The 13,195-nt window shown below is 32.2% G+C and overlaps 1 protein-coding gene across 6 annotated transcripts; it reads left to right on the forward strand.

The window, feature by feature from the left end:
- The first annotated feature begins 5,726 nt into the window (after nucleotides 1-5,726).
- On the forward strand, nucleotides 5,727-11,299 carry LOC123213744 (uncharacterized protein At1g10890-like). 6 transcript variants are annotated; one of them, XM_044633250.1, is made up of 7 exons: nucleotides 5,727-5,852; nucleotides 5,939-5,989; nucleotides 6,089-6,201; nucleotides 6,581-6,772; nucleotides 7,911-8,129; nucleotides 10,311-10,530; nucleotides 10,910-11,299. In XM_044633250.1, exons 4-7 carry the CDS (start codon nucleotides 6,639-6,641, stop codon nucleotides 11,174-11,176), a joined length of 840 nt encoding a protein of 279 aa, XP_044489185.1. In that variant the 5' UTR covers nucleotides 5,727-5,852; nucleotides 5,939-5,989; nucleotides 6,089-6,201; nucleotides 6,581-6,638; the 3' UTR covers nucleotides 11,177-11,299. The 6 variants fall into 6 exon arrangements, 4 of the variants coding, with proteins under 4 accessions (XP_044489185.1, XP_044489183.1, XP_044489184.1 ...); XM_044633248.1 differs by lacking the exon at nucleotides 6,089-6,201 and having other exon boundaries at nucleotides 5,728-5,852; XM_044633249.1 differs by lacking the exon at nucleotides 6,089-6,201 and having other exon boundaries at nucleotides 5,775-5,793.
- Nucleotides 11,300-13,195: the final 1,896 nt, after the last annotated feature.

Genomic DNA, 13,195 nt, shown 5'->3' on the forward strand with positions numbered 1-13,195 from the left:
TTTTTTGTTTATATTTAATTAATGCTTGAATTTACTTAATTCTGAACTAATTATGATTATGATATTGTAGAAAAGGGGGTTTAGAGAAATTAGTGCGGACCAGATGTATTGATTTTAATCAATTAATTATTTTAATTTCAGTCAACCTAACAATTAATACTATTTACCCATTTGTTTATATAATAATATTATAAATAAATGAATTATTGTGACACGAATATTTATATTCTGACGATTTAATTGAGAACTGAGAAGGCTACATGGGTTTTCTCGCTTGTCTTTTTTTTTTTTTTTTCCTTTTTCTGATTAACCTAAGTTATGATACAAACAATTCATATTGTATGAAAATAATTTTTAGTTCTAATTTAGTTTTTATTTTTTAAAATATTTTATATTTAATGCTTGATTTTTTTTTTTTTGGCAAAAACAATGAAATTTAAAGGTTATTAGAGTAGAGATACTAATCACGAGTCCCACTTAAATAGTTAATCCCAATAAAATTAAGAGATTTTGCCAAACTTATTTTTTGTAATTTAATTTGAAATTTTTATTGAATTGGAACATACCATACTATGCACATCTCTATTCAAAGTTTAGGGATGTAATCATGCTCTTTTAATTATATTTGTATAATTAAAGTTCGATTCAAATTGAATTAAACTTGAGTTTGGTTCACTTTGCATAGAATCAAGTTTGAAGTCGTTTGACTCACTTCAAAAGTATTCGAGCTTAGTTCATTTCAAAAGAGTCAAGTTCGAGTCCAGTCTTAAATTCGGTTCGATAATAAAACGATATCGTTTTAATATATATTAGTCAAAATGATGTCATTTTATATTAAAATTTTTAAACTCTTGAACTTGATGAGCCGAATATTCCTAGAGCTCAAACTCATTCAAATCAAGTTTAAGTTTGAATGAACTCAATTCAAATATAACCTTATGTTACTAAGTAGAGAAATTATATTAAATACTCAATTTACCTTTTTATTAAGCAAAAATGCCCATTTTTTCTATTCTTAAGCAAAATTGCCCTAATTTTTTTTAAATACCAAAATTACCCTTTACCACATCTATATAAATCTTCTCCCTCTCACTCTTATTATATATACTTCTTATATCACTTAAACACTCACTCTCACTCTCATTTTTACTTAATATCAATTACTACGGGTTCATTCATAAGGAAGAAGTTTGCATTTCTGAATTCAAATCGAAAAAAATCAATTCGTGAAAAAAAATATTTATATGAATCTTAACTCAAAACTTAATTTTATTTATTAAATCTAGTTTGTATGTCATGTAAAGGGGGCATTTGGATATTTGATAATAATTTAGAGGTTAAATGAAATGTTAGAAAAATATGAAGGGAATTTTGATATTACACAATATATAAAGGATTTAAATAACATGTTAAGAATAAATAAATATATTGAAATACCCTATAATGTCAACAATAAAAAAATCACTCAAAAATTTGAAAAAGCAGATTTGAATTTTGAAAACTACACGTTCGAATAGCTTAGAAACGAGAAAACCAAAAAATCGATTTAGAATTTCGTAATTACATCGTAAAACATGTCTCAAAAAGCACAAAACTAAAGAGACAGATGTCAAATTTGCAAACTACATATCAAAAAAGTCCAGTTCGATCATAAACAGGCTCAAAATCATAAAAACCGAAATCCTAAATTTGGTAAAACAAAAAAACTGTATAATACACACTAAAATAGTTTTATTTGGGCCTCCAAATTGGGCATAACTGGCAAATAGGGCTGGATTCGAGCCGAGCTAGCTCGGCTCGGCTCGGTTCGAGCCCGAAACGAGCCGAGCTCGAGCTGGCTCGGGTTTGCTCGGTAATTTTTTTTAATTTTTTATACAAAACGACATCGTTTTGATCCATATATATATATACAAAACGGTGTCATTTTGATATGAAAAACGAGCTGAGCCATAAACGAGCCGAGCCGAGTTCAGCTCGAGTCGAGCTCTAGCCGAACTCGAGCCGGCCATAAAAAAACCGAGTCGAGCTCGGCTCGAATCCAGCCCTACTGGTAGGGCTGGACTCGAGCCGAGCCAGCTCGAGCTCGACTCGGCTCGGCTCGGTTCGAGCCCGAAATGAGCCGGACTCTGCTCGGCTCGATCGAGCTCGAGCTGACTCGGTATATATTTTTTTTAATTTTTTTATACAAAACGACGTCGTTTTGATCCATATATATATATACAAAATGGTGTCGTTTTGATATGAAAAACGAGCAGAGCCAAGCTGTTACCGAGCCGAACTCGAGCCGAGCCGAGTTTGGCTCGAGTCGAGCTCGAGCCGAACTCGAGCTGGCCATTAAAAAACCGAGTCGAGCCCGAGCGCGGCTCGGCTCGAATCCAGCCCTACCTACTGGCAAAGCTAGTTGTGTTTTATAGAGCTCGAAACGAGCTTCGCGTTGATATATTACAGGCCCCGTAACTCCTCCCGAATAAAAAATTATGACCATTCAAAATATATCTCACACATGCCTTATAGTTTTAAAAAAGTCAATTTCCACCCAACCCACAGTTTTCATGGCTCAGTGCAAAATTTCTCACGGACGCCCGTGGATCTCCCCCTCCCCCTAAAATTTTGAAAACGCTAAATTTCCCCCTACCCCATGGGCGCTCGTGGGAGATTAACGTATCGCCTACAAATCTAACCCATTTTTCAGTCAAAACTCGTCATTTCAGCCTCTAATTTTAAAACAAATCAAATCTACACATTTAATAACAGAAAACCTCTCAAGAAATTTAAACAAAACAACAAAAATCAAAACATTTTATGCATTGTTCAAAATCGAAACCCTAAACATTCAAATCTTAAAATCTCCATCAAATCTCAATACTTCTAACAATAAATTGATTCAAACAAGAAACGAGAAGATGTACTCTCTTTATTTGTCATTTTCAATTGTCAAAATATATAAAAAATCGACGAAAAAGACCGAAACCTATTACACCCGTGGGAGATTCGAATTTTTCTCTAAATTTAAACAATAAATCCATGGAAAATATGAGGTTTTTATATAAAGGCAGTTTAGCCATTTTCCAATTTGAGGGTATTTTTGCTTAATCTTTAGAGTTTTAAATAATTTCGCTTAACACCCTTTAGTTTTAGACATTTATTATAATTTCCCTACTAAGTATTACCCAGAACGAATTGACTAAAATTGCATAAATCCCAACAAAATAGTTAATTCAATTAATTTCTCATTTAAAGATGTATATGACTTATAATTAGACATGTCAATTGGATCGCATTGAATGGAGACCTGATACGAAGCACAACACGAGAAAACTCGGCCTGACACTCTAGCCTAACTGGCTAGGCCCATGGGCCTATTGGGCTGGGCCTTGGGCTTTAATATTAAGCCCATGGGTTGACCCGACCCAGCCCGATACTGTTTACATTTTTTTTTTTTAATTTTAGCTAGCAGAAGCAAGACTTTTGCCTTGTGTATCCTTTTGCATTGTGGCAGAAGCCTTGTTAGGTATAGAGGGAAGCAAGGCTTGGCCTTCATTTTTTAAAAAAAAATTTTTAATTAATTTATTTTTTTTATATAAACCTATTCAATTATTTTTCATTTTCACTTTCATTTACAAATCTCTCAATCTCAATTATTTCATTATATTTTCAATCTCATTTTCTCTCATCAATTATCCTTAAGAAAATATCTGAATTTATAAATAATAATTCTTTGTACTTATAATTTTATTTTTATTTTAATTTTATCATTATAAAATATTACAAATAAATCAAGTATCAAATGAATTCAATCTATTTAAATATTATCATAATATATATTTATTTATGTTTTATAATTTAAAAAATAATTTATGTTTAAAAATTTTAAATAATTTTTTTAAATATTTAAAACTCAATCCGACCCGACCCATTTTTATATGGGTCAGGCCTTTATATATTAATGGGCCAATTCGATCTGAAAGCTTATTACTGTTTGGGCTTTGGGCCTGACCTGACCCATCGACACCTCTACTTATAATACATCTTTAAATAAGAAATCATGGATATATGGATTCCTACACATAAATCATGAGAAAAATAACATTGCGAGAACATATATATACACATAGAAGTGAGAACGTCAAATAGATACATTCACAGCATCCCTAGCCACCATACCAGAGTAATTAGTGGTGCTCAAAAGTGTCGTCTACACTAAGAACCAACAAGGAATATGTCACGCATGTCGTCCTCCACAACACTGTTATACTAACAAAAAAAATGTGTAAATCGGTGGCTCAGTACTAAATTAACTCAATTGTTCAATGCTTTTGTGGGTTGATTAAATCTGTATAAGAGATTAATTGAAACGACTTTTTTAAGTAGATCATTGTACGTTGTGTATAGATGACCACTAATGATCACAACATCATTTGAAACATCGATCTAGATCTCTATATACAATGGGGAGTTCATTTTGAAAAGGTATATTGATTATGACAATGATGCTATTGGATATATTGTAGTAATTAAATTCTCATAAAAAAAAAACATTAAAAAAAGACTTAAAAGGAATTGTAAATTCATAAACATAATAGATGTTAAGTGAATATCTATTTTACCTTTCTTCTCATGCTCGATGATCATAGACTCAGCCGCCCTGATTCGATGATCAAACTGCTCTTGGATAGTGGCTATTAGGCTTCTTACCATCTGTTCATGTAGCAACTAAATTAAAAATAACCATAATAAAACTATAAGTATTCAGATTAGATACGTAAATATATATATATAATTAAGTGATTTTAAATTAAAGATAAAATAATATATAATTATATGATAATACGTATAAGTATATATATATTTATATACTTAAAAAGTATACATATAATATTACTTTAAAAATAAACAATTCATACAATCGTAAATTATCATTATATTTAATCTTCTTTGAGCTTCATCATAATAAATCAATTGAATCCTGAAATATAACAATAAAAAAATTTATAACTAGAGAAGTTTCGTATTGAGACCCCACACACACACACACACACACACACAACACACACACACACACACACACACAGATATATATAAAATCAACTTGAAAAATAAAAAACTTAAATTTTAGTAACACCTATTGATGTGATACTTAAAATTATGTCAAATACATTCCTTTTAAACACAAATTTAAATTAACAAACTATACATAAATGTAATATTAATATAAATTAACAAATATTATATATTTTTTTATAACGAGGAATCTCGTTCAAGCAAGACAAATTTAATATTTAATGATCAACTCTATAACTATTTATTAAATCAAATAAATTAAAATTTTAATTTTTATGTATCGTTAGAGAAAATTTAAATCTATACACTTTTATATAGGAAATATATGTTTTTTTCCCTAAAGATAATTATTTTTGCCACAAATTTTACGTTTAAAACTTCAAATCCTAACCCAATAATTTAATAAATAATTTTTTGTCAAACCCATGTAAGGCCCATATCCCATTCTGTCCAAAATTGAATTTGTTGGGATCAAATAATCCTCTCAGATTTGCCAAGTCTAATTTAGAAGCCTAGATCTGAAATCGATGTTATCCGGTTTGTGCTTATAGCAGATAGGTGAAGACCGGGAAATTAAAAAACAAAATTTAAACAAACTCTAATAGTTTCATTTTTAAAAACACCTTACTGATATAAATAATATTTTAAAAACCCAAAACAAATGCAGTATTTCTTTAACATCCTTTATAAGCGCCGAATCCCTAAACTTTGGAGTGGAGTCGTCATCTAAAGGTGGGGGCATTAAGTCATATCTATTGTTAGTCCATCTTCTTTCCTTAATAAAATCTCTGGTAAAACAGTCTACCTTTTGCTTTGTCTCCATTCGTAACCTCTCGTTATTTAGTACTTTTGATTTTGATTTTGATTTTCTATTAAGGTTTCAATTTGATTTCATGCAAAGCTCAACAAACTTGCTGAGATCGTACAGGTAAATCATCAATCTAATTTAGGGTTTATTTTCGGAAGCTCGTTATTGAAAATTTTCGTTAAATTAAGCTTAATATCTTGGCTGATTTTGAAATTGTAGATCTCTATTGCAAATAATGAAAAAATTGAAGGGTGGACTTATTTTCTAGCTGCTAACTGGAGTATCTTTGATTAATTTTTGGGGATTTCTTTATCTATTTAGTTGGTTTACAGGTATTGAGTAAATTTTTTAGGAAATACGGATACCATAAGTGAACAGACTATTATTTTTTCGTATATTGATTATGTTGATTTTTCTGGGGTATCGTTTGTTTTTATTAGTCTTGGTTCTTATTAGCGAAATGTTTGTTGTCATTGCTAGTTAATTTGTTGTATATATATGTAGTGGAACTCTGTGAGCTCAACTCTGTTTTGAACCAACTGTTATTGATTTTCTCTACTTGTTTGTCCACCGAGTGGATAATTGGTGATTGCACTTGCGGATTGGCTGTTATTCGTGTTGTTGCTTAATGTTTAGATTACAGACATATTCTTTATTTATTTAGAGGCATCTATGTTGACAGCCAATATATTAATTTATTTGATTTTGCAGGGCCAGCAGTGAATTTTGTGCAGAACAAAACCATATTATAAGATTCAGTTGATAAGAAATGCCTAGGGAATTGTCACATTCACGGTCGCGATCACCCACATATAGGCGCAGGCATTCACCTTCGCCTAGGTATAGCAGGAGGAGCCGGCGAGATAGAAGTCGGTCACCATATTCATCATATTCTTCGAGCAGGTGATCCCGTTTGTATTCTCACTCTTTTAGATTAATGCGTTAATTAACGAGCAATTTTAAGAAAGATTGGGGACACACTTATCTCTCATGCGGATTGGAAATCCAATATCTTGGAGTTGATGTGTACGCATCCTATCGTTCTCTGTTGGTCCTTTGGCGCTATTCTGTTTTGCCTCAAATAAATCCTGTGAGTTTGCTCTGAATGATATCATATTTAATGAAACATTAAAAAAAAGAATAGAAAAAAGAAGAGAGAAATTAAATAAATACAAATGTTTGAACTTCTTGAAGTGAAGGAATTAGAAGGAGTGGTCGTTGGATGATTTGGATGCCAAATTTAAGGTATTACTGCTGTTGATATTTTATAAGGTGGATGAATTTTGGTTACTTGTCTCCTTGGTATCAGATTATTTATCAAGACCTACAACCCTGTTTCCTGGAACGTTTATCTTCAAGTTGTTCATTCTGCTGAATCTTGTTCTGAATCAGGAATTTTTATGTGGAAAATTAGCCATTGGTCAACAAACAGTGTTCTTTCTTTAGTTTTTTCAGGTGTACTAGATGGATAGCTTGATTGGTTACTTTGGTATATTCATGATGTATTTTCTTTTATGATTTTTTTCTCTCAATGTGTTCTATGAGCACCTTTATGGTATATAAACTTGTAATGACATTAGTTCTAATTTCTGTTATTGTTAATTTTCCTTTTTTTCAAAAACACTTGATGATTATGTTGTTTGCTTTTGTGCATTCATCAACATCTATGTTGCTACTGACACTCCTGGAGAACTGACCTTTTGTATGGTAAACTAGAAAATTTTCCAACATAAAATATGTTGATATATACAAATTTTTGAGGGTCAGATAGGATGCATGTGCTTCATTATAAAATTCAAAACTCAGTTTCTTCCCATCATGTGGGATGGGAAGTGAGCAGGTGATGGATGTTGATGGGTTTCCTTTTGTTGCTCAACATTAGCTTCTTCATGTGATAAAAGTTGGAGCACGTTCTTAACAATGTGTGAGGTAACTGTATATGCTTCTGTATTAATTGCTGTAGATGAGAAGCCTGGTTGATGTTTTATTTTGTGATGCCCAATATTTTTGCTGTTGCTTAATAATTATTATGTCATTACAGGTGGAAAAGTCATTCTATTTCCCCACGACGCCGTAAAGCTCATTCTCCATCTCCAAGGCGCCGTAAAAGTCGTTCTCCTACTCCAAGGCGCCATAAGAGGCATAGAAGTAGGAGTTCTTCACTGTCTCCTACTCATAAATCCTCAAGTCCAAGTCTTTGGTCATTAGAGCAAAAAAATGCAATTGAAAAATTAAGAAAAGAAGAAGAAGAGAGAAAAAGGTATATTTTAAGGTTTTCATGGCTATATATGCTTTATTGTTATTTCTTTTATCACTTTTTCTTTTATAGTTCACCGGCAGAGTATCATAGGATTGTTTTTTTGCTAGCCTATTGCTGAGTTGAGTAAAAAATGTATCCGCTGTCCAGTCTATTGTTATCTCTTTTTTTCATCTTCAATTTTGGAGTAGACTAGTTTTTTTAACTCTTTGTTACACTTTGGAAGGCCTATGGATCATATTTGTGCTATCTTCTTTCTGAATAGTATGAAAAATCTCCTTGAAGCTTGCTATAGCTCCAGCACATAGTCATATTAATCTGAATTTAATGATGAGTATTTAGTTTTTTGAACATATTTGGTTCAGATCTGCATCTTTGTTTTTTCCCTTTGAGTTTATTGTAGAGTTTGGATGAACTCTTTAGAGATGAGACCACAATGATGCAGGCAGCTATGATGGCTGTTTTTTTTCACAAATTTGAAATTATTTATATTTACCCATTAGCCAAGTATGGCAGCTTTGATTTTTTCTAGAAGGCTTGAGGTTTGTGTGGTCTAGTATGGGGAAATCAAAGAAAATGAACTTGATGTCTTTGGAAACCTTGGTCCTTGGCATTGAGGAGCTTCAATCACTTGTCTCTTCCCTTTCTCTGTCCTTGTTTCTGCCCCTGTTCCTACATTTTTTTGTCTTTACTCTATTCTTGTTTCATCTTCTTGTCAAGGCTACAGAAACCACTTCTTCACTTGCAACTTTGATGTATCTGCTATTTTAGTAATACAGAAATTGTGAATGGCACACCAACCTCTTGTGCATTTGGTTTGTTGTCCTGTCATTTCTAGAACTGCAATGTTTAACAAAGCATTTTAAGTGTGAATTAAATATGAAAACTCTTTATCATATGGATGCATAATAAAGCAATTTTATACCATTTTTTAATTTCTGAAATGCTGTGCAGTGTACCACTTTAACAATGTGAGGGAGAAACGTGGAATTTTCCTAATTGTTTTACTTGTTTCTTGATTATACATTCAATAGAAAAAAGTTCAAAGAAATTGTAATATTGTAATTGCTGGCTTTTTTTTTGGGAGAGGTGCCTTTTTCTTATATTTTTTATCTACAGAGTTCACCATATGCTCTTTTTCACATAATTACCTAATTTTGTGATTGGTAGAATTCTGATATCTTGTTTTACCTGATCTACCCCTCATTTGCTGGTGTTCTTCAGTATGCTGTTTTCTTGTAATCTTTATTTCTTTGCTTTTTATTTATGGAGTTTAGGATATCCTAATTGGTAATAATTATAGCTTCAATGTTACTCCTCAAATAACTATCAAGTACCTAATTACATCACTCACAGATTACAATTAATAGACATCTAATAACATGAGAGAATAATGATTTAATTAAATAGTGATTCCTGACAAACTTGACCAATCTCAACTCAACCTAACCCACTAGGCATTAGCTTGGGGTTACCGGGTTTAATAGACAAGTGTCTTGGAAATTCCCAATCCATGTAGTGTTAAAGCAGACTTCCAATCCTTTCTAGTGGAGCTTGATTCGATCTTCAATGAAATTCACCTTGCCTTAAATGCTGCCCCAATTTTCTGTTTGCATCCAGAGTGTTATGTTTCCAGAAAATGTTTCTCTTGGCTGTTGAGTCAATAGGTTGTGTTCAATGCATTGCAACTTTCAGTATCTATTTGCACAGAAAAAGGGCCACAACTTAAACGTCCGAAAAAACATTTGATGCAATAGATTGATCTATTTTGGTAATTAGCTCTAAAATTGCAGCAGTTTATTTGACATTTTTTCCACAGGCTTTTCTGAAGGAAGATACTGCTGTAGTTCAACTTGTTAAATATGATGATCAAATTGCGTGCCTCATATATCTACTATTCACCAGTTTTGAAATTGATTTGTTTGGATCAGGATTCAGTTAGAGGTATGCCTTAAAAACATGAGCATACTTTTTAGTGCGTTTATCATCAGGTAGGCTAGTTTGCCATTTATTGTAGTTACATAGCATGTATAAAGAATGGGAAAAGGAATCATGATTTATGTATTGCTTTTTTAGTTGTATCTTCTGTCTTGATGTGAAGGCATCTGGAATTGAAAGGGTGACATATTCCAACACTGCAGTCGTGGTCATGTTCTCAATTAACTTTTTTCTCTTCTACTTCAGGCATCACCAGGAGGCTGAATTGAAACTGATAGAAGAAGAGACGGCAAGGAGGGTAGAAGAAGCTGTTAGGAAGAAAGTTGAAGAGAGTTTGAACTCTTATGAGATTAAGCTGGAAATTCAGAAGCGGTTGGAGGAGGGGCGGAAGAGACTTCTAGATGAAGTCACAGCTCAACTTGAGAAAGAAAAGGAAGATGCTCTAATTGAGGCTAGAAGAAAGGAGGCAAGTATCACCAATAAGAAACCTGCTGCAAATTACTCCTTGTTTTTTCTTACTTTTAATGTTCCCTGCCCTTTCCTAAGATTGAAGGCGCAGCAATGATAGTTTCTACGATGGATTGACACCATTCTAACTGCTCAAGGCAAAAGCTTCTTTCAATTTCTCTTCTATTTTCCACGGTTTTACAGCTGCTAGTAACCCCATAAAGTTTTAGCAATACCTGCCTTACTTCAGGGGAACAAACAAATTTTAAGATTTATGATGAAATGGTTTCGTTGTAAGAATTTGTTAACAGAGAAATAGGTGGCACTAAATTAATCTTGTGATATATGGTCATTAAACAAAAAACTCTTGTTCATATTAAATTCCTTTTTGATTACAGGAAAATGTCCGGAAAGAGAAAGAAGAATTGGAGCAAATGCTTGAAGAAAACCGGAGGAGGGTGGAAGAAGCTCAGAGAAAGGAAGCGGAGGAGCAGCAGCGAAGAGAGGAGGAGCGTTACCGTGAACTGGAGCGCATCCAAAGAGAAAAAGAAGAGGCATTGAGAAGGAAGAAACAGCAAGAGGAGGAAGAACGTAAAAATCAGATGAAGTTGTTGGGTAAGAACAAATCTCGACCAAAGTTGTCGTTTGCAATTGGATCTAAATGAACACCAGGGACACTAAATAGGATTTGTAATAAAAATAGAAATGTTTGTGCTTGATTGACTTAACTAATATGCAGGATTGCACTTGTGATTTAAATGATGAAATACGGTCCTTGTTATAGTTCATTGTTATTTTCTCTTTGTGACTGAAATTGTGGAGATTGCATTTTTCGAAACTTGTCTTTCATATTTAAATAGTTGATACTACATCAAAGTTGAACTTATAAAAAATATTTATATACTATTTTGTAAATTTGACTATATATTTTCCTTCTTTTTTTTTTGTAATTTTAAACTACAAAACATTTATAATTTTCTAATCTAATAACTACTAAATTTTCAATGGAAGCTCATATCCTAAGTCTTAATAATCAATAGTATCTTTGATTTCCTACTGTATTGAAAATAGTCAATTGCGAAAAAGGAATAGGGAATATAGAAAATTATACAAATTAAAAATAAAAATAAATTTCAAGTTTTTATTTCTTTGAATTGTATTGGAGGAAAACTAGAAAATGGTTAAAGTACATCTTGATAATGAAATATGATGGATTCATTGAATTGCTGAGTGATCGGCTGGCTACATGTAAACGGTACACTGTCTAGATAACTATAAAACCTAAAAATGTAATCAATGAAATATCTACAACATGGAGGATGAGGATGTTAATTCTGTTGTTTGTTATATAACTACTTTTTTTTTTTTAATCATAACAACGTTAACTTGTTTGTTATTCTATTTGTTATGGTTACTCTACATTTGAGAAGAGCGTAGCGTAGCATAAATACAGAGAAGTGATTAACAGCTTGCGTAACAAGTCAACATACATAATCAATTAACCTTCCAATCTAGTAAATGGGAGACAATATTGATTTCTCGTAACGAATTATATTGAAGTTGAGCCCCCTCAAAGTAATGTAAAGAGTCATCGAATTAGAATTATCTTAATAATAATGATAAAATGGATGATATATTAAGTGATCTATCTAATTTTGAAAAGACAATTAATAATAATTAAAATGTAAATGATATTAGCTAAGCCCACGTATATTATATGTCACACTTGAGTTTGTAAAGGAAATGCCACTAGTTGACGACACAATGACAAAAATAATTCATGATTTAATGTATTGATTATCTTTCTTTCCTAACTAATCAATTATGAATATTATCAATAAAAAGACAAGGGAAGTTAGTGGTTTTTGAACCACGGATTTTTTTTTTTTTAACATACATATATTTTCATAATTCATGCTATTAATATTTATATAATTTTTTTATTATAAAAAATCTTATTCGTATTCACTTTAATAGGAAATTTCCTCACCTTTCATTCTAGAATTTACCGAGCCTTGTTTAAATTAATTAAGAGAATTTCGGGTCAACTAAATGAGTCAAAGGTGACAACCCCACACGAGGATGCCCAGAAATTTAAAAAAAATAAAAAATAAAAAGCATTTAATTAAATAAAAAAGGGTGATACTGTGACACTGTCAAATCTGACTGACATATCTATTCGCCGTTCCGGTAAACCCGCCCTCTCCAAGTGGTCCCTACAATCATTAACACATAATTTCTCACAGGGTCCCATCTTCTCCAATGATTTCTCTCCACGTCATCCAACTGTCAGCTTCTCAGATCACTATCAGGCCACCAACATGGTCTTGTCCCCTCAGTGTGGGTCCGTTTTGGTTTTGATTTGAAGAGGGGCAATAAATTGAAGCACGTGGTGAGTGTCGGTGAAAATAGCCACAGCGTACGATGGGGGCAAATCTGAACCGTCGATCACGGGGGTCGTCAGGATCGATGTGAAATAAATATATTATAAAAAGGAGGGATAAAGGTTTGTCCGTTTCGTTTGACTTAATTTTCGTGGGGCCTCTCGGTAATTTATTTCTAATTTGTGGGGGCATGTAAATTCTCATCCAATTTTATTTATTTATTAATCTCATCGCCATTTTATATTATTATTATTATCTTAAATTCACTTTTTAGTTACAATTTTACAATTATTTATATCA

This window comes from Mangifera indica, chromosome 4 (genome assembly GCF_011075055.1).
Source record: "Mangifera indica cultivar Alphonso chromosome 4, CATAS_Mindica_2.1, whole genome shotgun sequence".
Taxonomy (NCBI): Eukaryota; Viridiplantae; Streptophyta; class Magnoliopsida; order Sapindales; family Anacardiaceae; genus Mangifera; species Mangifera indica.

What these genes read in the sequence shown, in the direction of transcription:
- LOC123213744 (XM_044633250.1), top strand. Translation starts at nt 6,639, where the DNA reads ATGCCTAGGGAATTGTCACATTCACGGTCGCGATCACCCACATATAGG. An exon ending in TCATCATATTCTTCGAGCAG is followed by an intron (nt 6,773 to 7,910) that starts GTGATCCCGTTT and finishes ATGTCATTACAG; the next exon opens with GTGGAAAAGTCATTCTATTT. An exon ending in GAAGAAGAAGAGAGAAAAAG is followed by an intron (nt 8,130 to 10,310) that starts GTATATTTTAAG and finishes CTTCTACTTCAG; the next exon opens with GCATCACCAGGAGGCTGAAT.